This window comes from Spea bombifrons, chromosome 8 (assembly GCF_027358695.1).
Source record: "Spea bombifrons isolate aSpeBom1 chromosome 8, aSpeBom1.2.pri, whole genome shotgun sequence".
Classification (NCBI taxonomy): Eukaryota; Metazoa; Chordata; class Amphibia; order Anura; family Pelobatidae; genus Spea; species Spea bombifrons.
Window position 1 is genome coordinate 43007710 of NC_071094.1, and position 21832 is coordinate 43029541.

Consider the following 21832-nt stretch of genomic DNA (forward strand, 5'->3'; position numbering starts at 1 on the left):
CATTTGCCCAAGATTTTAGAATATTGTAAGCCAATTCCTTAATTCTGTATTTCAGAACATGCGCTGTAAGGTTAGGACTCAAAGTTTTATTCTGTAGTTTCCAGCGTCCTCTCTCTCTCTCCCTCTCTCTCTCTCTCTCTCTCTCTCTCTCTCTCTCTCCCTCTCTCTCTCTCCCTCTCTCTCTCTCCCTCCCTCTCTTCCTCTCCCCCCCTCTCTCTCTCTCTCTCTCTCTCTCTCTCTCTCTCCCTCTCTCTTTCCCCCTCTCTCTCTCTCTCTCTCTCTCCCTCTCTCTCTCTCTCTCTCCCTCGCTCTCTCTCTCTCTCTCTCTCTCTCTCCCTCTCTCTCTCTCCCTCTCTCTCTCTCCCTCCCTCTCTCTCCCCCTCTCTCTCTCTCTCTCTCCCTCTCTCTCTCTCTCCCTCCCTCTCTCTCTCCCTCTCTCTCTCTCTCTCCCTCTCTCTCTCCCTCTCTCCCTCTCCCTCTCTCTCTCTCTCTCCCTCTCTCTCTCTCCCTCTCTCTCTCTCCCTCTCTCTCTCCCTCTCTCTCTCTCTCCCTCCCTCTCTCTCTCTCTCCCTCTCTCTCTCTATCCCTCTCTCTCTCCCTCTCTCTCTCTCTCCCTCCCTCTCTCTCTCTCTCCCTCTCTCTCTCTATCCCTCTCTCTCTCCCTCTCTCTCTCCCTCTCTCTCTCTCTCCCTCTCTCTCTCTCTCCCTCTCTCTCTCTCTCTCTCTCTCTCTCTGGTTTCCGCATCCTTGTAGACCACGTACTGGTGATCTGGAACCTTCTCAACTTTGAAACTCAGCTCTGCCCGAAATGTGAATTTCTTTACTATTACTCTCGCTGCAAGAAATCAACCTGTGGACGATCTTCCGGGTCTAACGTATGACTTGAAACACAAAGACCCAACAAAGACCAAACCAAACATGACGGTTCTTCGTGAAACCCCTAAAAAAGTGTAGACAATCACATTATTCTGATATTATGGACGTTTCAGTCAGCTTCTACAGCAAGAACCTTTACCCCAATCTCGAGATCTCCTGGGGGGGGCGGTCAGATTCTCAGGGTAACCGACTCCTTTATACGAAACTCTGATTTAATGACATATGAACATCCCAACTGGTGCTTTCTCACCACTATGTAACAGCTGTGTTCCCTGCTTGAACACAGGTGACTTAACTCAGACTATCTTCACCAATCAACAAACCATAAATGTCAATTAAAGAAGCGACTGAAAATGTTCAATCGAGAATTTTAATGAATGAATAATTAATGATTGGTGTCCTCAACGTTTGATCGACACTTCATGACAATCTACAGAACGAAAGAGTTTCTCTTGGTCTTTCCGTGGGATTTCCCATTAGGTTTAGTAATACTGAAAAAATGCATAAAGCCTTCATTTCATGATTATTCTGTACAAATATACATTTATTAAAAGAAAAAGAAAATTAAATGTCAAACAGGAAAGCAAATCAAACGAATTCTGAAGAGGGGAAAACATGACACGGGAAGACGGAGAAATCAAAAGCCTTTCCTATCAAGGGGAGATCCGAGGAGAAAAAGAGAGCGAAAGCGACAGAGGAGAAAGTAACAATTTTCATACAAACCACATGAAAGCAGCCGGGGAGGAAGCCGATCCGAGATGCAAAGCTGGGGGAGTCTTCTGCTAAACATTACCGCTTACTTTTATCGGTTAATTTAGAGGAAAGAAGAGACGAGTGCCCAGAAATCCAGGCCCCGCTGGGTCTTCACGGGACCGGTGGGATGACCCGTGGCCTCGGCTGACATCGGGGTTCTTGCGCCCCCGGCCGGGCCGTGAGAGTTTGCAAATATTGGTCGTGTGTGACATCACTAGTGTGACGTCAACGTTTTCACGCGTTGAGTTGTAGATCGCCGTGTGCCGTAAACACCATAAAGCATGCTGGGTAACCGGCCTAAGTCGTGAGCACGCGGAAATGTGTCACTGGTTCTGCAACATAAATAAAGCAGGCGCATAAAGCCAGGTAGCCCACCAGATCCCCCCCCTCCCCCCACTGTCACTTCACCAACACTCACGCAAACACGCAGACACTCAATCATTCTAACACTCACTCAATCACCTTGTCTGCGCCTGTCTCTAGCGTGCCTCAGGATGCCATGCTACTACTGATCACACGGTGTTACGAGACCAACCTCAGCCGGGGGATGGCCAGGGTTCATTGGCAAGGCTCTGTTGCTAAGCAGCACTACTTTAAATGTAGTTTTTAGGCAATAGGGAGTATTGAGGAGGGGGAAACACAGATATGCCCCTGCAGCACGGGGCAAATAACGCCAGGTAAAGAGAGAGGTCTGAACCCAGCTGTGCCCAAACTTCTCGACAGGCTGGCGGGTCAGTGCATACAAGGGGCAAAATGGCTTCCCGGGGAGGATGCTGGGACGTCACTTTTTAAGCAGGGAGGGCAGTGAAAGTGGTGCGTTACATGTGTGTTACATGATGTGTTACATGTGTGTTCCATGATGTGTTACATGTGTGTTACATGTGTGTTATATGATGTGTGTTATATGTGTGTTATGTGTGTCTTATATGATGTATTATATGTGTGTTATATGAGGTGTGTTATATGTGTGTTATATGATGTGTGTTACATGTGTGTTACATGTGTGTTATATGATGTGTGTTATATGTATGTTATATGGCGGTTTGATTGTTTCAGAAAATCCCCCACTCTTCCTTTCCTTTCACGCTTATCTCTGGTCGCCGCACCTGACAGCCGGCTATCCCTTAAAACGAAATAAACTTTGATAATAATAAATATCCTACGCCGTGTCGAAAACATAAAACCGCTGTACGTCGCAGCTCGAGAGGCGAGAAGGGGAAATAAATGAGGAAAGTGATAAAGAAAAGAGACTGATAATGGAAAAACCGAGAGAGGCAGAAGTAAGACGGGGGGAGAGACGTGGGATGAAGGAGGGAGAGCCCCACGGAGAAGAAGAAGGTGTGAGAAAAAAAAAAAAACACGGGAGGAAATTTAGGGGAAAAAAGAGACGATTGAGGTCTCAGCAAAAGATCCTCGGAAAGGAGAAAATCCAAACGATAAAAACACACGAGAAGGAGAGGCATTTACTGCATAAAGTGCACGGAAACCATCAATTATATATTATATATATAATAATATAATGATACTGCGCTGTATAGTGACGCAGAGTATCTATACGCTGATAAAGAACGCACCGCGCTGTACAGTGACGCAGAGTATCTATACACTGATAAAGAACGCGCCGCGCTGTATAGTGACGCCGGGTATCTATACGCTGATAAAGAACGCGCCGCGCTGTATAGTGACGCCGAGTATCTATACACTGATAAAGAACACGCCGCGCTGTATAGTGACGCCGGGTATCTATACGCTGATAAAGAACACGCCGCGCTGTATAGTGACGCCGAGTATCTATACGCTGATAAAGAACACGCCGCGCTGTATAGTGACGCCGAGTATCTATACGCTGATAAAGAACGCGCCGCACTGTATAGTGACGCCGAGTATCTATACGCTGATAAAGAACACGCCACGCTGTGTAGTGACGCCGGGTATCTATACACTGATAAAGAACGCGCCGCGCTGTATAGTGACGCCGGGTATCTATACACTGATAAAGAACACGCCGCGCTGTATAGTGACGCCGAGTATCTATACACTGATAAAGAACACGCCGCGATGTATAATGATGCCGAGTATCTATACTCTGATAAAGAATGTGCCGCGCTGTATAATGATGCCGAGTATCTATACGCTGGTAATAACCCCGCCGGGCGGTAGAACCGTGTCAGAGGTTCGCTCGCACATGAAGGGAAGTGGAGATTTAATCATGTCAGTAAAACCACTTCCTCTGCTCGTTTCTGCGTACTGTACAGAACCGCGAGTGATTCATGAAGAAAGTCGGATAATTAGGACAGAGAAAAGGTTTGTTTTTATTTATTTTGTTGCACGGATTAACAAAAAAAAAATCCACTAGCAGGGATCTGGAAAAAGAAATGGCCGGGTTGGTGCGGATACCGCGGGATGGGTTATAGACAGACGTGCGGACAGCCAGACGCACAGCCGACACGACGGACGAATGAATATATTTAATGTATGCCAGAAATCCAGAGCCAGGTCCAAGGCAGCGATAGTATTAAAAGGAAAGTATTCGGCACGTATGGATCAACGTATGGATCAAAGCCTCTCAAATGCTACAAAGCTAGATCCGAAAAGATAAGAAAGTTATATCGTGGCCCCCAAAATTTCACAATGTGTACCTGCCACCCCTACCTTGAATGATGGTGTAGGCTCTTGTAACATAGAGTCCAAGGGCCCTACACTCTTTTTACACAGGGGACGCTGGCTAAAAGGGGGCTTTTTTTTTAAGCATGAGGGTTCTGGGAGAAGAGGGGGGGTTTTAACTAAAGGAGCCATCGGGAAGGTATTTGGGGCTTTTTAAAAAATTGGGGAGCCATGGGAAAGCAAGTCTGTTTAATACGGAAGGAACCTTGGAGAATTACTACCCATGTTTTTAAAAAAAAATAATAAAAAAAAATTAATAATAATAATAATAATAAAAATAATAATAAAATATATATTCATTAAAAAATTATTCTTAGGTTTTAAGTTGGATAAACTCTCACCCTATTAGGACTAGAGGGGTAAATGGAGATTTTTAACCTTTTTAAAAGGCAATTTCCATTTAACGCGCATGCGCAGGATCCAGGCTGGGTAGACAGGATGCACGACTGGATCTCAGACCTCATCGCATTCATAATCTATTTATCCTTCCCGAAATACCTCCTCTGAAACAACAGAATGTTCTGTTTTCTTAACAAATCGCTAACCCATCAACGTTATTTCCAGACCGATTGCGCAAAACTCCCCAATTATCGAATCACCGATACAAAGTTCTCCTTCTTTCAATTTTTGGCAAAGGTCCCAGAAGCGCATAAACCAATAACTAAACTCAAGCAGCGCGGGGGATCAGACTCACCGACGCTGGGGATTCAATTACAAAGGCCTCGTGGACGGGCTCAACGAACATTTCTTAAGAAACAAAGTTACCGCGCGGAACGGTAAAAGGGCAGAGGGATTTATCACGACGGGCGGAAGGAGGCGAGTTTATCCTGCGTTTAATTTGGTCCCAGAAATAATCAGGTCTCTTTTTTTTTTATAAATTGTACGTAAGATGCTCCGAGATGTGGTAGCTGAAGCATTTAGTGAAACCTCACAGCAGACTAAACGAGAAAATCCCCTAAGACTTAATTAACGTCCTTCAACGAAACCCAAACTTATTGCCGGGGGCCGGATGAGCATGTGGGGGGGGCACTTTAAATTCAGCCAGAAGGCTCCATTAATCAGAGCGGATTCCTGAGTCGGTGTCTAAACCCCGAGCGCTCACTCGACTCCTTGCTCAGGTCCCATGACTGTTGTAGCTTCTATTCTCCGGGCTAGGCTTAACTCCCCATTAAGAACCCCCCAATAATGACACCACACCATAAATATGGATGAGAAAAGGCCACATTATTAGAGTCATTGTCACGCCAAAACCTGAAACAATAAACATCGGTGCGTTAACAAGGACAATGACTCAAACACCAACATGTAAATATATACAATAAACACCCAAGCTTGCCAAGCAATCCAGGTACCATAACCAAATGCCACTTAAGGAAGGGACATACCGAGATGCCTCCACCCTGACCTGAGGTTCCCAGCACTGACAGCCAAGAACCTCCCATCAGATGTTACCAACCATTCACTTACCACCACATTAACCCCCTGGATACCTGGCAAGCTGCCGCCCCACAGACTGTGACAAACGACACAAACCTTCAAACAAAAGAAAAAGGGAGGGAGGGTGGGACAGGTGGGACACGCAACCAGGTAAGCTAACCACAAAAAATGGTTCCTGAGCCCGGGAAAGCAGGCACTTATATAATCTTCCCCCAACTCCACCCCTGAAATTCCCGCCAAAAAGCCTACCCCTCCTCCGCACAACAGTCAAGGCCCACTATAGCCCATGCTGGCCCCCCCCGTGGGCATCATTCCTGCTCCTTTGAGGGTATTGGGAGTTAGCGCTCCCTCCTTAACTGGGCTCCACCCCCCCGCCTGCTAATGGTATATGTTGGGAGGTGAAGCAGAGCTCGGTGGTGTGGGAAGTTCTGTGGTATATTATTTAAGTAATTTCACTTCGTTGATACATTGTGGGGGATCCATAAAGCTGCCGTACCATAAAGCGGATTGGTCAGCACAGCTTTGTGACGTGAATCAGGACTGTCCTGAAAAAAAGCAAGACAGTTGGCAATGTGAATACAACAGTACGAAGTAACACTACTATGGCTTTAATCATAGTCAGGAAAAAACATGGCGGAACGAGGAAGACGAGGATAATTAAATATGATTATAATAATAAAAAATATAATAATAATAATAATATAATAATAATAATATAATAATAACCGGAACCATCCAAGCCAATGAAAGAAAGGTTATAATTGGTGAATTAATATATCATTGGTGAATGAATGTAGACGTAAGCAAGGGGAGCGCCGCGGTGCAATCATACGGAACCATTCATTCTCCTCGCGGGCGGATTTACTGTCATTTATGTGAATCTGTGAGTAATCGTGAGACCAGCGCCTGCCAAACTTATACAAAACTGAGCGAATCTTAGTGAATCTGCGCCTAAAAAAAATACAGAGTAACGAGAAAAAAAAAGGGAGATTTAAACAATAACCACAACTTTCCCAAAATTAGAGGGACGGTTTAACGTCTCTGACAGCCCCGGTAAAGGAGAATGAATATTATGACTCCGCGGGGACTTTAATACGCACTCTTCCAAAAATATATCAGACGAACGCACGTAGCTGGGGCAGAAGCTGCAGCTTCCTCTGTGGTCTGCCCATACCTGCCAGGAAGACCTCCCCCCGAATTAATATTTACCGATCCTTATCTTACAAGCCCTGACCTCTGGATTAGACATACAATTGCAAAACCATTCAAATAAATATCGCCGCTGGGAGATTGGCCAAGATGACTGCCCAGAAAACGTTGCGATGTTCAGTTGCTCGCCTTAGTGATATATTTTAGGTTTAAATGACTGTAATTGGGGCCCCGGCCAGATTTCTCTGATCTCGGAGTAAAAAGTAACTCTTCTAAAGATTCCTGCAGACCAAGTTGCCAAGAAGGACACAACGGGCCAGTCAGGGACAAACCCGGGCTGTTTTTGGGCAGGGAAACGACGTAATCTCGGGTAATAAACATCGAGAATGAACTGAATCGCCCATTAGTCTCTCCAGCCAATCAGTGTTGAGCTCATGGGGCATGGTGACCAATCAAACTCACAGTGAAGAACAGTAACCAATAACGTGGCGGCACGTTGCGGAGGGGCAGATATATTTAAACTCAAACAACCAATGGCTACATAGCTAGAGGTGGGAGGTAATCCAGCATTGGCCAATCAGAAAGAAGCCTACAATTTGAATGTAAAGGACACAGCGTAGACACCAGGGGGACGCAATACGGGGGGGAAAAGTTACCCGTTTTTGCTCTAAAAATGTCTTTTGTGAGAAGAACTCATACAAACGGCTCATATTCAGCCGCCAAAAACATTATTTTATGGGGGCAAAAACTGTTTCATATTTGCAGCCAAATGCATAACATTGTTTTGTTGTTTTATATAGAGAGGGTTTTTTTTATTAATATTATACACTTTTTGATTTTGGAAAATAAATCATTTGCTGGAAATTTTCAAAAATATTCGGGATAATTAAAAAAAAAAATGCAGCAGTTTTGTGTGAATATAATATTTCTGGTGTCATTACAAGCCAATTTATAAATATATAATACAGTAATAGAGATTCACTCAGCACAGCTTAATTAGTCATCGGGTTATAATCTGAAAACCCCAGAATTTGGGGCTGCCCCATGCAAAGATTTAAAAAAAAATAATAATTTACAATTATTTTTCAACTTTACTGCTTTATGCATTTTAGTAGGAAAATATATAAATATAAATCCTGGAACCACAAGAAAATGTCATAAAAAAAACAAATGCACAAAAGCTATAAAGGAAAAAATCTGGAACAAGAAAGTCAGACATTTATAGAATTTTTCATTGAGGGTGGTAGGTAAGTGGAACATATTTCCAGCAGAGGTGGTAGAAGTTAATACAGTGAGAAAGTGTATTTATGAATATAAGACAAGACCAGGTAAGGTGGAAAAATAAACAGATTAGCCCCCGGCTTCTCCATCGCCCATGATTTTTAGGACACATTCACATTGCATGTGCAGATTATTGCCCCGTGTAGTGAGTAAGGGGTGTGTTATTTGGGTATTCATCACACATACTGCAGGGGGCAGCACTTTGCATGTGTTGTTCAGTAACATGGGACATGTATATGTGTCCTGGAAAACATGGCGTGAGGATGTGGTCACCTTCCTCCTCGTCTATGACGTCATATTCTATTTAGTATCCATCTCTGATTCCTCTTTTGTTTTCCCCTTATTTTTAACCATTTTTTCCCCTTAAACAGAAATTTTAAGCCATATTCTATCAATCTGTATCTTATTACATTTTTAAACCTCACTCCATCTCCAAAAAAGTGGCTATTAAACCAATAATTGCCTGCTGTACCAGTGCCACCTAGTGGCAGATTAAGGGTAGTACACGCCGATGGACTCATTACTGCAGTAGAGACAAAATATAATAAATAAAAGTAAAAATGATATAAAATATTATTTAATTAAACATTTTATAATCCCACTAAAAAAATAAAGAATGCGATTTATGGATTTTAGATTCAAAATTAATTTTGGGGCTTAAAAGTAAGTAGTGCGCATGCCAGGGCGAGACTGCAAACCTGGCAACCGGGGCAAACGCTCGCACTTACCTTTACCGGCCACACCTGTATCATTTAGTGGCCGCTGGCCTTAAAGTGGCAGGGGATCTATTCTTCCGCCGTACGATTCTGGGTACAATGGGGTTCACTATATGGTGCCAACTAACCAAACGATCAAAGCAGACGTGCGCACCCTGTGTTTGCCGGGGCGGGGGGGCTTTACTGAGGGTATTTTAACAACTATTTAAAAAAAAGCAGTAAATGATTTATTTTATGTAAAAGAAACTTTCAAGGGGTTCCATTACCAAAAAATATTAAGCAAGTTATTTATAAAGATCCGTCTTGTTACCATAGCACCCGACAGAACGGCGCGAATGCTCCATATATACCCTCGGGCTGCTGTGCAAAGCACATAGCCGTTTCTGTCTTCATGCCCCGATGGCTGCGGAGAAGGCGATGTCATTTGCATATGGGTCTGTGCGGTTGTATCATATGATGTCATCACTGCTTCATCGTGGTCTGTACATTAGATTGCTTTAAGTGTCTATTTTTGTTTTCAGCACCGTGGACAGCAGCGCCTCCTGGTTTTTTACTAGAAACGTATCTTCTGGCCCCATTCGGCCCCCGTCTAGTCGCCCGTTTCTTCTGCTGTTACCTTAATCAGTCGTTGGTCTCATCTTAGAATCATGAGCCGTATGCCGATCCCATGCATGTTTAATCCCCTCACTGAATTACCCTCTACCACTTCTGCTGGGAGGCTGCTCCACTTATCTACCCCCTCGTATTCCATCGAACCCTCTGACTCTCTAGATTTAGAATTCTTGTTGTAACATTTCTCCTCTTTAGAAATACTGAAGCCCCGATCTCGATAACCCCGATGTCCCACGTTAATGTTTGCGTAATACTTTGTATCCCAGCTCATCGTATAATTATTACGTTTCAGCGGCCCGAGCCGATCTGCTTCTGCGTGACTTTAATTTATGATTTTTATAAAGCTCATCATCATCTTTTTCAATGTGATTCCTGACCCCGACATGCTTATAAAATATTAACCCTTTCATTGTAATGTGTTCCTCATAAAAGCCATGACTTGTATTGTAAATGAATTCACCTGTGTTCAAGCAGGGACTTTAGCTGTGATCTAGCAGTGAAAAAAACACCCACCGGGATGCTGCGATATCATTACATCAGAGTAGAATATGACGGAGGTAACTGTGTGACCCAGGCATTCTCCCCATTTACCCCAAGACCCTGAGATCGGGGTGAAACCCCCGAGAATTAGATGTAGTGGAACAATCCATCACAGATTGTCGGAAGCCCCTTCTAATGCCTGGCGGTGAGCGAGGCAGCGGAGATCCCCCCTTGCAATGTGTTGACAGCACCCCCTACAGGTCACCTTTAGGAAAACGCATCGCCTGAGACAAGCCGCTCATCGCACAAAGAAGAGCCACGGTCTGCATCGCTAACATTCCCTTTATTACAAATCCATGTCGGGTGTGAGGATCCCTCCGGAACGTTCCACCGCGGGGGTCGTGGGATCGCCGTGAGCCTTCGGCAGCCCGGACGCCGCTTTCCATCTACGGAGAAGAAACATGGAGGCTTTCTTTGTGTTCTTCAGGCTGCGCTCGAGGCTTTTACTCCAAGAATGAAAACATGCCATGTGTCCCGAGTCCCTGCATCCCGTGTACACATCACGGGGTAAGCGTGTGAAGCGAGCGTATGTGTGTCTGCGGGCTGCGTGTACCAACACTCACACTCACACTCACACTCACTATGAAGGGTTTGCTCCAGGGTGCTACCCCTAGGACATGTGTGCGTGAGAATGGTAGACAGACAGGAGGTATGGTTGGACGGGGGGCAGTTGGGCAATAACCCCCCCCCCAGGGGCCACAAACTGCGCTGTGTGCTGACGTCTCACCTTTACTCCTTTACAAAAATCACCGGGACCGTCAAACAAGATGCAAAGTGTTTAAAGTGAGTGATGTCGGCAGGATCCGCGTGGCCAGACTTTGCTGCAAGACAGGGAAGAGTACAAATAAACACCCAACAGGGGACTCAAGAGACCTGTCTGATATTACAGCCAGTGCTGCCTCTTCTGTGCGCTGTAAATGCAAATCTGCTTAAATATTTCTTGAATATGAAGACTTTAATAGAAATCCTAATGCTGACCTCATATACAGGGGGCCAACGATAATCAGCAACATAAAGGGGAGAGATAAACCGAATGGGGAGGAATAAAAATAAAAAAGGAATAAAATAAAAAATAGCAAAGCTATCCTCTCTCATCAGGCTCATGGTTTGGATTTATCGCCCTAAACCTGAAGCTCCCGGGACAGCTGCCCCCCTAGCATACACATAACATCTATATCCTCTGTTTAAATCGGGGAGGAGGGGCACGGGGGTGCGTTTGGGGCGTAGAGGGGTCGCTGGCGCCAGGTACTCACATAGTAGCCCTAGAGAGACCAGCCGCTGCTCGGTGTCTCCGCTCCACATTATTAATGTATTCTCGGAGGGCTGATAGAGTCTCATTTCAAATTTGCGGTCACCTGGAGAATAAAATGAGAGATGAGCGAGAAGATCTACCCCGAAAGCGTCCGGCGGGGTGGGTAGAGGGGTCCGTCCGGCTGGGTAGAGGGGTCCGGCCGGCGGGGTAGAGGGGGTCTGGCGGGCGGGGTAGAGGGGTCCGACGGGCCAGGTAGAGGGGTCCGGCCGGGTAGAGGGGTCCGGCAGGCCGGGTAGAGGGGTCCAGCGGGTCGGGTAGAGGGGTCCGGCGGGCCGGGTAGAGGGGGTCTGGCGGGCCAGGTAGAGGGGTCCGGCCGGGTAGAGGGGTCCGGCGGGCGGGGTAGAGGGGTCCTGAGGGTGGGGTAGAGGGGTCCGGCGGGTTGGGTAGAGGGGTCCGGTGGCCCGGGTAGAGGGGTCCGGCCGGCGGGGTAGAGGGGTCCGGCCGGCGGGGTAGAGGGGTCCGGCCGGGGCCGGGTAGAGGGGGGGTCCGGCGGGGTAGAGGGGTCCGGCGGGCCGGGTAGAGGGGGGGTCCGGCGGGGTAGAGGGGTCCCACCTTCCGTGAAGTGAAGTTTTCTGTTCTCCACTAGCGAAGCGGTAATGTTCCTTGACCTGCGATGAGATTAAAAACGCCATTAAAACAGAATTTCATTTTGAATTTAATGGCGGAGCAACCAGCGGCCCTCCTGAGATTCTCACCGGGCTTGGAAGAAGACCTCCTCCCCGCGAGCGGAAACGTGGATCTCGGGGTCTACCTCTCTCCCCTCCAGGTTCAGATCAGAGGCCACAGCGTGGACGGTCCACTTTCCCCCTATCTGATCGGGCGGAGAGGAGCGGGGCGTTAGATTGTGAGGGATTAACGAGGACGCCGCGTCTCTTGCTAAACCCGAGCCTGTCCGTGTTCATAGGGGAGAGCGACTCTGTGCTAGCAAATAAGTAAAGGAGAAATACCTTTTCCACGTCCAGGTGCTGAATTTCATGCGGTACGTCTAAGCAAGACATTGCTGGAAAACAAGCAGAAGGTGGTGGATAAACTGAGCCGCGTCCCAGCAGAAGTGGTACGGTCTAATACAGCGGCGGGGAATGCATAGGAAAGACACGCGGCTCCTGAATCTAAGACGATGGCCGATCTGCAGTCTAATTCTATGTTTTAGAGCTCACTATTAGTAAAGGGAGCACAGAATGACTCCAGTCAGGGTGTAAACTTTCGACGCATTATAGTGGCAATATGGGGCGGTGGGCCGTAACTCCCCGACCCCCCACTCACTGGAATGCCTCCGTATGACGATGCTGCCGTACTCCATACAGGTCGCGTAGCTGGCAAACTTTTTAATATCTCCATGGGAAACCTGCGGGGAATGGCCTGTAAAAGAGAAGCGCAGTACGTTCCACTAGTTGCCATGGTGATTGCACTAAATGTAGCATTTTTCTTTTATTTTACTTACAAAACAGGAAGACCATTCCCTCCGGGTGCTTCGGGAGGTGCGTTGTGAACATGATGCAGTTGGGGCTCATCCGGTACATGACCGACTTAATCTTTGTGCTTTTCTCTGGGTGGGGGAGAAAGAGACAGCCGGGTTATTTCCGCACCCTGGCGGGCATTACCGAGCCGCGTGCTGTACCCCGACCTGGGGTAAAACCCTCAGGGCTCCGGGGCAGAACACGGAGCAAATAAACACGGAGAGACGGCGGGGCAAGCGCCGGCGAGTTATCCAGGAGAAGGCTTTACCTTTAAATGTCACGAAACCCCCGGCCTCTTCCACTTCAATGCTTTCACTTCCCATTCTCAACAACGAGCCATAACTGGAACAGAGAAATGATTCGATGGAGACGGGGGGTAGATTTCTGGCCCCGACGCCCCAGGGATCCCAGGCCGGGTCATACTCACTATATTGACGCATAGGACATGTGAGGAACATCATCCTCCAGAACTATTTCCATCCAGCCGTGAGTGACCGAAATATCCGAGAGCGCAGAATCAATCTTCTCATACGCCGAAGCCGTCAGAGTCCATTTACCTTGGGACTTTAAGGAGCCCAACCTTATTATGGAGATTTCATGTTCCCCTTTCATCTATTGCCCACAAAAAAGCCAATTCCCCCTCCCTCAACCACCAACATTGCCCATGGTGGACATTTACTGTGGTCTGTGGTAGACAACTCAATGGGCCTTCACAACCCATGTCACGGACACTTTGCCCATCCCTGCCCACCCATCGGCCATTCCTGCCCACCCATCGGCCATTCCCACGGGGAATGGTCTTCTAAATTATCTATCAAGCTCCCAATACCCAACTGGAGCCAACTGGACTTGCTTTCGAGTAATCTTAATTCTAAAACATATGTATAATGACCTTGAAGGAGCGACATACCTCTTTGATGTTAAGAGGGGACATCTGTTTTAGGATCTCAGAGCAAGCCTCATGTTCTAAAAAAAACAGAATTCTGGGTGTAAGTTTTGGATCAGGGAACATACGAGATCTGGTTGAGGGAACATATGAGATGTGGTTGAGGGAAGTGGGAACATACAAGATGTGGTTGAGGGAACATACGAGATCTGGTTGAGGGAACATACGAGACGTGGTTGAGGGAACATACGAGACGTGGTTGAGGGAACATACGAGACGTGGTTGAGGGAACATACGAGATGTGGTTGAGGGAACATACGAGATCTGGTTGAGGGAACATACGAGATGTGGTTGAGGGAACATACGAGATCTGGTTGAGGGAACATACGAGATCTGGTTGAGGGAACATACGAGATGTGGTTGAGGGAACATACGAGATCTGGTTGAGGGAACATACGAGATGTGGTTGAGGGAACGAGTTCGGTTTGAAAGCAGAGACGTCACCAAAAACAACTTTACATGAACTTGCATGCTAACAGCGGCTGGACGCCATGCTGACTTCCTCAACGTCTACTCATGAAGAACCGCAAATCTTATTCTAACAGAACATGCGATTTGTCATTAAATGTCCCCAAAAGGGCTCTCGTGTTCTAAATTATAGCCATGTGTTTTTCATTTCTTCTTTTTTTGTTTTTGTGTTATTGCAGGTTGTTTTTATGAAGGTAATGAGGTTAATGCGAGTAGACAAACAAAACCTTCGTTAGGCTAGGTTTAAAAATCAGCAGGGACAGCAGGGACCGTTTACTAAACCAACGCAGGAAGATTCCAGGAAGCGGATTACAGCTTTCTAGAGTAGGATTCCAATAAAATTTCCACTGAAGGATCATGGGAAATTGAGTTAGATTTGCATGATGTGCCCTGACTATATCATTGGCTGAGGGACATGCAAAATCAGGGCTGGAAAATATTTTTTTTTTAAATATTTCGATAATAAATAAAATAATAATAACTCAAAATATAATAATAATAATAATAATAATCCAGTAGCTGAATAATAATAAATCAACCAACAGGTGTTTTTTTTTTTTTTTTTACCACTAAATTAATTTATGATTTTATGCAGATCTCTGATCTCCCCAAACAGCCCAGAAACACCATGGAGGTTGTGCCGAGCCAGCTGGACTAAAAGGTGCTGAGATATGACATCATCATACCCCGACACTGTGTGTCTTAAATGCACACAGCACCCTTCAGTCCAGCCTGTAGTGAGGGTTGTAGCTGCTGGGTGTGCGGCTTGGGGGGGGCTGCCTTGGGTCAGACCTCCGGCGGCTTGAAAGGTAAAAACTACCACTGACCGTAATCGTGTATCTTACTCCCCGGAATAAAGTAGATGTGATTTGTTTCAAAGCACCGGGCCTGCTTCTCAAACTTTTCCAACACGGATTCTTTAGCTTTAGATGACTTCGCTAAAAAAATAAAATAAAAAACTGTTATTTATGGAAAAAATGGCGCCACAAAGTCTTCGCCAGAGTTATTACTGTATACAGCGCTGGGGGTTATTACTGTATATAGTGCCGGGGTTTTATTACTGTATACAGCGCTGCGGGGTTATATTACTGTATACAGCGCTGGGGGGTTATATTACTGTATACAGCGCTGGGGGGTTATATTACTGCATACAGCTCTGGGGGGTTATATTACTGTATACAGCATGGGGGGTTATATTACTGTATACAGCACTGGGGGGTTATATTACTGTATACAGCACTGGGGGGTTATATTACTGTATACAGCGCTGGGGGGTTATATTACTGTATACAGCGCTGGGGGGTATATTATTATATACAGCGCTGGGGGTTATATTACTGTATACAGCGCTGGGGGTTATATTACTGTATACAGCGCTGGGGGGTTATATTACTGCATACAGCTCTGGGGGGTTATATTACTGTATACAGCATGGGGGGTTATATTACTGTATACAGCACTGGGGGGTTATATTACTGTATACAGCGCTGGGGGGTTATATTACTGTATACAGCGCTGGGGGGTATATTATTATATACAGCGCTGGGGGTTATATTACTGTATACAGCGCTGGGGGTTATATTACTGTATACAGCACTGGGGGGTTATATTACTGTATACAGCGCTGGGGGTTATTACTGTATACAGCGCTGGGGGTTATATTACTGTATACAGTGCTGGGGGGCTATATTACTGTATACAGCGCTGGGGGTTATATTACTGTGTACAGCGCTGGGGGGTATATTACTGTATACAGCACTGGGGGTTATATTACTGTATACAGCGCTGGGGGTTATATTACTGTATACAGCGCTGGGGGTTATATTACTGTATACAGCGCTGGGGGGGTTATATTACTGTATACAGCGCTGGGGATTATATTACTGTATACAGCGCTGGGGGATTATATTACTGTATACAGTGCTGGGGGTTATATTACTGTATACAGCTCTGGGGTTTATATTACTGTATACAGCGCTGGGGGGTTCTATTACTGTATACAGTGCGGGGGGGTTCTATTACTGTATACAGCGCTGGGGGTTATATTACTGTATACAGCTCTGGGGTTTATATTACTGTATACAGCGCTGAGGGGTTCTTTTACTGTATACAGTGCGGGGGGGTTATATTACTGTATACAGCGCTGGGGGTTATATTACTGTATACAGCGCTGGGGGTAATATTACTGTATACAGCGCTGGGGGTTATATTACTGTATACAGCACTGGGAGTTATTACTGTATACAGTGCTGGGGGTTATATTACTGTATACAGTGCTGGGGGTTATATTACTGTATACAGTGCTGGGGGTTATATTACTGTATACAGCGCTGGGGGTTATTACTGTATACAGCACTGGGGGTTATATTACTGTATACAGCACTGGGGGTTATATTACTGTATACAGTGCTGGGGGTTATATTACTGTATACAGCGCTGGGGGGTTATATTACTGTATACAGCGCTGGGGGTAATATTACTGTATACAGCGCTGGGGGTTATATTACTGTATACAGCGCTGGGGGTTATTGATGTATACAGCGCTGGGGGTTATTGATGTATACAGCGCTGGGGGTTATTGATGTATACAGCGCTGGGGGTCTTTGCTTTTTCTGATTTACTCACACGCCAGGTATAATGTTTGAGCCGTCTCCGTTTTGACTCCCAGCAGCAGCAGGCCTTTCTCCGTCTTAAACGTTATTAACTTAAACTTGTCTGCCAAAGGAAACAAACAATAAAGGCAGATTAGAAATCGCTTGATCATATTATAAAATCAGACAGAAATTAAACAGCGCCTGCGCAGGACGGAGGTCCCCGGTGTCTATATATATATATATATATATATATACATACGGTATATATATGTAACTCACCTTCATGGTGTCCCTTTCTGAACGTGTGCTCAAACAGAAGGGTATCCACCGGCCTGGGGTTTTAGAAGGGTAAGAAGAGACAATAAAGCGGTTATATCTGGCAACCCAAGGAAACATCGCTTTATAACGTATATATATAATATATATATAATATAATATATATACAATGTGTCACGTAGATATATTGTGATTTATGTCATGCTCTTAAGGACGGCTGTAGTAAGAAGCAGAACGCTGACCCACGACGTTTCTGTTATATTTTCTTACAAAGCGCCGAAGACAATAACGTCTAAATATAAAATTATGAAAATAAAAAGCTAAAAATCCAAACAAGCCCTCGGTTATTTTCTCGGGGGATTGCGGGATTAATGGCTTTGCCAGGACTAAGTGTAGACCCAGAGACTCATTTGTGGTCACTCACGCGGTGAGGATCTCTTTCACGGTGTAATTGTCTCCTTCTCTGCTGATTTCCAGCCTTCCCGTATAGAGTATCCTTCTGAGATAATGGACATCGACCGAGCTAGAAGATTTAGCGACGAGTCCCAGCGAGACGCTGTGCTGCAAGAAGGAGAGAAGGGGAGAAAGAAGGAAAACTAAGAGCAGAAAGGATAATTACGATACGGAGGTTATTACCGTCTCCTCCGGCAGGTGATGGCTTGAAGGGAATTTGTGGTCTGTCCTCCTGGGTGATGGTGGAATGGAGCTCTTGGGGGTTATGTATGAGAATGAGATTAAATCCATGAGGAATCCCCAAAAATTCAATGGAAAATGGAATTCTCTTGACTCCCTTTTCCAATAAATATCACCCCAATGTACGCCCGTATTGGCCGACGCGGTCAACATAATTGCTACCAAAAAGGGCACTTGACAATGCGAGGTGGAACTTGAAGCTGTCTACGCGGGGTATGTTTGTCCAAATGGTTGACAACCTGATGGCCGTTCCCTTTCTCTACCCCAGAATAGATCCACGGGACGCTGCCTTTCCTCCGAGGGTGACGATGACACCCCAGAAAGGCGACAGAGACCTCGGGGGACGGTTCTCTACCTCAATATCTTCATGATGCTCCACTGGTTCGAGGAGGCCATGACAGCTCTGTGCTAGATGGGAGAAAGTGAATTATCAGTAACGGAAGGCAGGCCCACTCCCGTGTTACATACATGTCTACTCGTAAGAGACCGGCTTATGGATCTCCATCAAACAGGGCAGGAGAAACGGGCGACTAGACGGGGGCCGATTGGTCAGTCGTACAAGTTATCCATCTGATTACATCATATACAAATACGTGTCATTCTACTCAGCTGGAAATATATATTCTTGTTTCTTACCATAATTGACGCTTATTTCAAACTCTTTAATGTGGTCCAGCTTGTGACATTTGCTCCACTTTTTGAAATTCTCGATTAAAGAATCTGGAGCCGATAATACTTTGCCTAGAAATGGAAGCCGCGGCGTTTTAGTTACACAGGAGAGATTATTTAATAGCAAACGCAGAATAAATCACAATGAAAGCCGGGGCGAAAAAACACAATAAAAATCAAATTTGAAAAAATAAAAATAATAAAAAATTTCTAGTAGTAAACACGGATCGATGAGAGACGTCCCATTTGTTCCTTCTCAAGGTATTACGTCACCTTGTAGTCGTGGTGACGGGGCGAGATCTGTGCAGTAGGGGGGCATGTATTGCATGTGCCCTGGCAGGCCAGCGGGGGACGATGTGGCCCTCGTGTTAGGATTCATATATTATTACTTACTGTACAAAACCGCCACCTTTACATCGTTGTTTTCCAGATGGACTGTAATCAAACTCTCTCGATTGGGTTGGATAAACGTTGTGGTATAAATATCTCCTACACAAAGAAAATTACAAATTCAATCAATTAATTTTTGGGGGGTTTTTTGTTAGGAAAGAGGTACAATTAAAAGATTAAAATTGAGAATTTTTACAAATGTCTTCCAAGCTGTAGCCAACGCTGCCCGTACCCTGTAACTGTGTTGGCCAACAAATATGTCGCAACCATTTCCTGGTCATGGTTCTCGCCATATCATACCTAATCCCCCATGGCCCTCCAGGCCCTCTATATATTCCTATGTGTTTTTTATACTAATATTATTATTTTTATTTAGGAAGCCTTGGGGGTAAGAACCAGGTGTCCCTTCCAACGTCCATTGGGACATCTCCTACAGGTTCTCCTCATGAAAGAAGCAGCTCCTTATCATGTGAGGTGAATCGCCGGGACGCATGCCTCGGACAGTACGATGATGTTCTTCCAAACTCTGCCGAGACGTTCCCAAAGGTCAGAAATCTTCCATGGCTGTCCCATCGCGATTGCAAGACATAAGTAAATATTTGGTCTGGATTTGCTACGTGCTGCCAGCTCGCCCACTCGCTGCCAAAAGGACTGTCGCAATAAAAAGCTAAACAGAGGACGGCTCCAAGCGATAGGTTATCACTTTGCTCAAGCAGCGTAAGGGAATTCTTTGGCTGTGACTCCACGTGTCGCCTTTTACTTCCTAACTCTGACACAGATGAAGAGGAGAAGAAAGGGGCACCGAGATAACCGCACAGAATCATCACACGATGGCAGACAACGCACTTACCATCCGTAGATTTCTGAATATAGGACAAAGCCTTCGTGTCCTCAGCTTTTCGAAGAGCTCTGTAGGCTTCCAGCTGGAACTCGTAGATCCTGCAACCATTGAGACCAACTAATGGCGGATATTTATAATAATTCATAGTTGGACACCATAGTGATGCCAACACCTAGGGGTCAGGCTGTGCATTAAAAGTATACCAGATAACCATCAGGGGCAGGGCTGCCATTCAAAATCTTGAACTGCCCCATACCGTGCTCACAATGGGGCCACCAGTCCACAATGCTTGGAGAGCTGCCATCTTGGCCTCAACGTCCACAAGGACCTAGGGTAGGGGGGTTATGAGGGCCCAGTTCCATGTAGAGGGCCAAAGACAGGGCTTGTGACAGATCAAGGAGCCTTGGCTCCATAAATGGGGGCTAGTCGTAGCCCCCGATGGTGGGTCTACATATCAGCTGAATGCATTTGTTATCTATACATATTACGTACTTTTTATGGCCCATGTCTGCATTATTCCGTGGCCGGTTCCATCATTACTCTATACTATAAAGTTCTGAGCTCAGCCTTTGTAATTGTCATTAAAGCCACAATTCATGTTGCGGTCGGTGTGTTCGTTGGAGCCGGCGTATCGGTAAACGTTTTAACCCCTTAATGACAAAGCCCGTACATGTACGGGCTCAAAATGCATTGTTTTCAATGGGTTTAGGGACCTCCCATTGTCCTTAAGGGGTTAAACGTGACCGGGAAATAACGCAGTGACGTTGTACGTAATAAGGACACTTACGGGTTGCTGTAACACGTTAGGTTCGCTTCGGTGTCTGTTACAGATATACGTGAAAACATATAATGAATGTCTTCCAGACGCTCTAACTCCTTGAAGGTTGAAATCACCTTAATGTTCCACAGTCCGTCCACCTGTTGATCAAAGCAGGTCACATCTCATTTCATCTTTTTGTTCCCACACGAGGCTTGATAATGGGCACCTTAAATCATTTCAGTATCATATAAATAACTGGCAAACAATCCCATCTACGGCCAGCGCTTATAGTGTTAAAGAGCCACTTCTCCCTTACGTTCCCAGTGGCCACCAGAACACCTTGCCGGGCTCAAGTGTCTCAAGGTGGCTGGGTGGGACGTGCAATGGAGGGCAGATCATCTGAGACAATGGGGACAGCTTCCTAGAACAGAGGGACAAGGCTAGAAAAGCAGGACTGTCCCACAAAAACTGGGATTGATGGGAGATACTAAAAGGACAGTGTTACATCCCATGCAGCCCCACTAGATAGGAATAACACTAAAGTATTTCAGAAGTCTTGTTGGACCACCTGGAACGTTCATGGCGCTCACTGGCAGGGAGCACGGTGTGTATTACATTGCCAGGTAATATTCTTAATTATTGTCTACCGTTTATCACGACAAAACGGTGACTTTTTTATAAACACGTATACAATAACCCCAAAATGCCCCTGGATTTGGCCAATGCAGTCCCCCCACCGCGCTATTTATCACCTTACGTTCCTCTCCCGTCCTCTTTTCACCACTTCATCTATCGCGCCACTTCTGTTTCTTTCCCTCCTCTCTCACCTGCGTCAAATCAGAGGGCGTCCCGTGAAGTTGGGGACAATCCGAGTCGCCGTAAGCAGAAGCAAAAAGGCACAGCAGGGGCAGGAACACGCGGAGCTTCTCCATGGTGCCGCTTGGAAATGAGAACCCATCTCCGGGAGCGGTGTTTATATAGCCTCCCTGCGAACGGCCCCTTCAGCAGACACGGGGTACTAGCAGCGGTTACAGACCAGAGGTCTCCAAGGGACAAGGTGAGAGCGCGTAACAAATCCAGACCAAATATTTGCCGATGGCTTGCAATCAGGTTCACGGATCCTACTTTAACCACCTACATGAAAGGGCTTTCCTGTTTTCTATACTGTATATGTACTTATTCACGGCCTAGGGGGTAACAAGGGTTATGTTTGATGGGAAGCCCTTAGGGCAGGTTGTATCGGTTGCTATGGCGAATTCCTTAAATGTATAACTTTGTGCTAGAAATGTGACGTGACCTTTCCTTACTAGCAGTGTACACGAAGGCAAAGAACATCAGATTGTATATAGATTATTAAGCAACAACAGTATTGCGGTAACTGGACACTGGGTACACATA

The 21832-nt window shown here is 45.9% G+C and overlaps 1 protein-coding gene and 1 long non-coding RNA gene across 2 annotated transcripts; both read right to left on the reverse strand.

Annotated features, from left to right (window-relative positions):
- Positions 1–10292: 10292 nt before the first annotated feature.
- LOC128502614 (uncharacterized) lies at positions 10293–10939 on the reverse strand. The gene is made up of 2 exons (XR_008355155.1): positions 10756–10939; positions 10293–10414 (listed from the first exon to the last, which is right to left on the reverse strand). It is a non-coding gene; the product is annotated as an uncharacterized LOC128502614 (long non-coding RNA).
- A 210-nt stretch (positions 10940–11149) lies between these two features.
- Positions 11150–21409, reverse strand: LOC128503903 (uncharacterized). Its single transcript, XM_053474097.1, has 20 exons — positions 21262–21409; positions 20462–20592; positions 19684–19772; positions 18837–18932; positions 18411–18515; positions 18130–18182; positions 17506–17642; positions 17085–17137; positions 16837–16926; positions 15039–15149; positions 13708–13763; positions 13225–13361; positions 13066–13139; positions 12782–12886; positions 12604–12699; positions 12288–12340; positions 12036–12151; positions 11893–11948; positions 11282–11383; positions 11150–11181 (listed from the first exon to the last, which is right to left on the reverse strand). Exons 1-20 carry the CDS (start codon positions 21364–21366, stop codon positions 11150–11152), a joined length of 1797 nt encoding a protein of 598 aa, XP_053330072.1. The 5' UTR covers positions 21367–21409.
- Between the last annotated feature and the right edge of the window lie 423 nt (positions 21410–21832).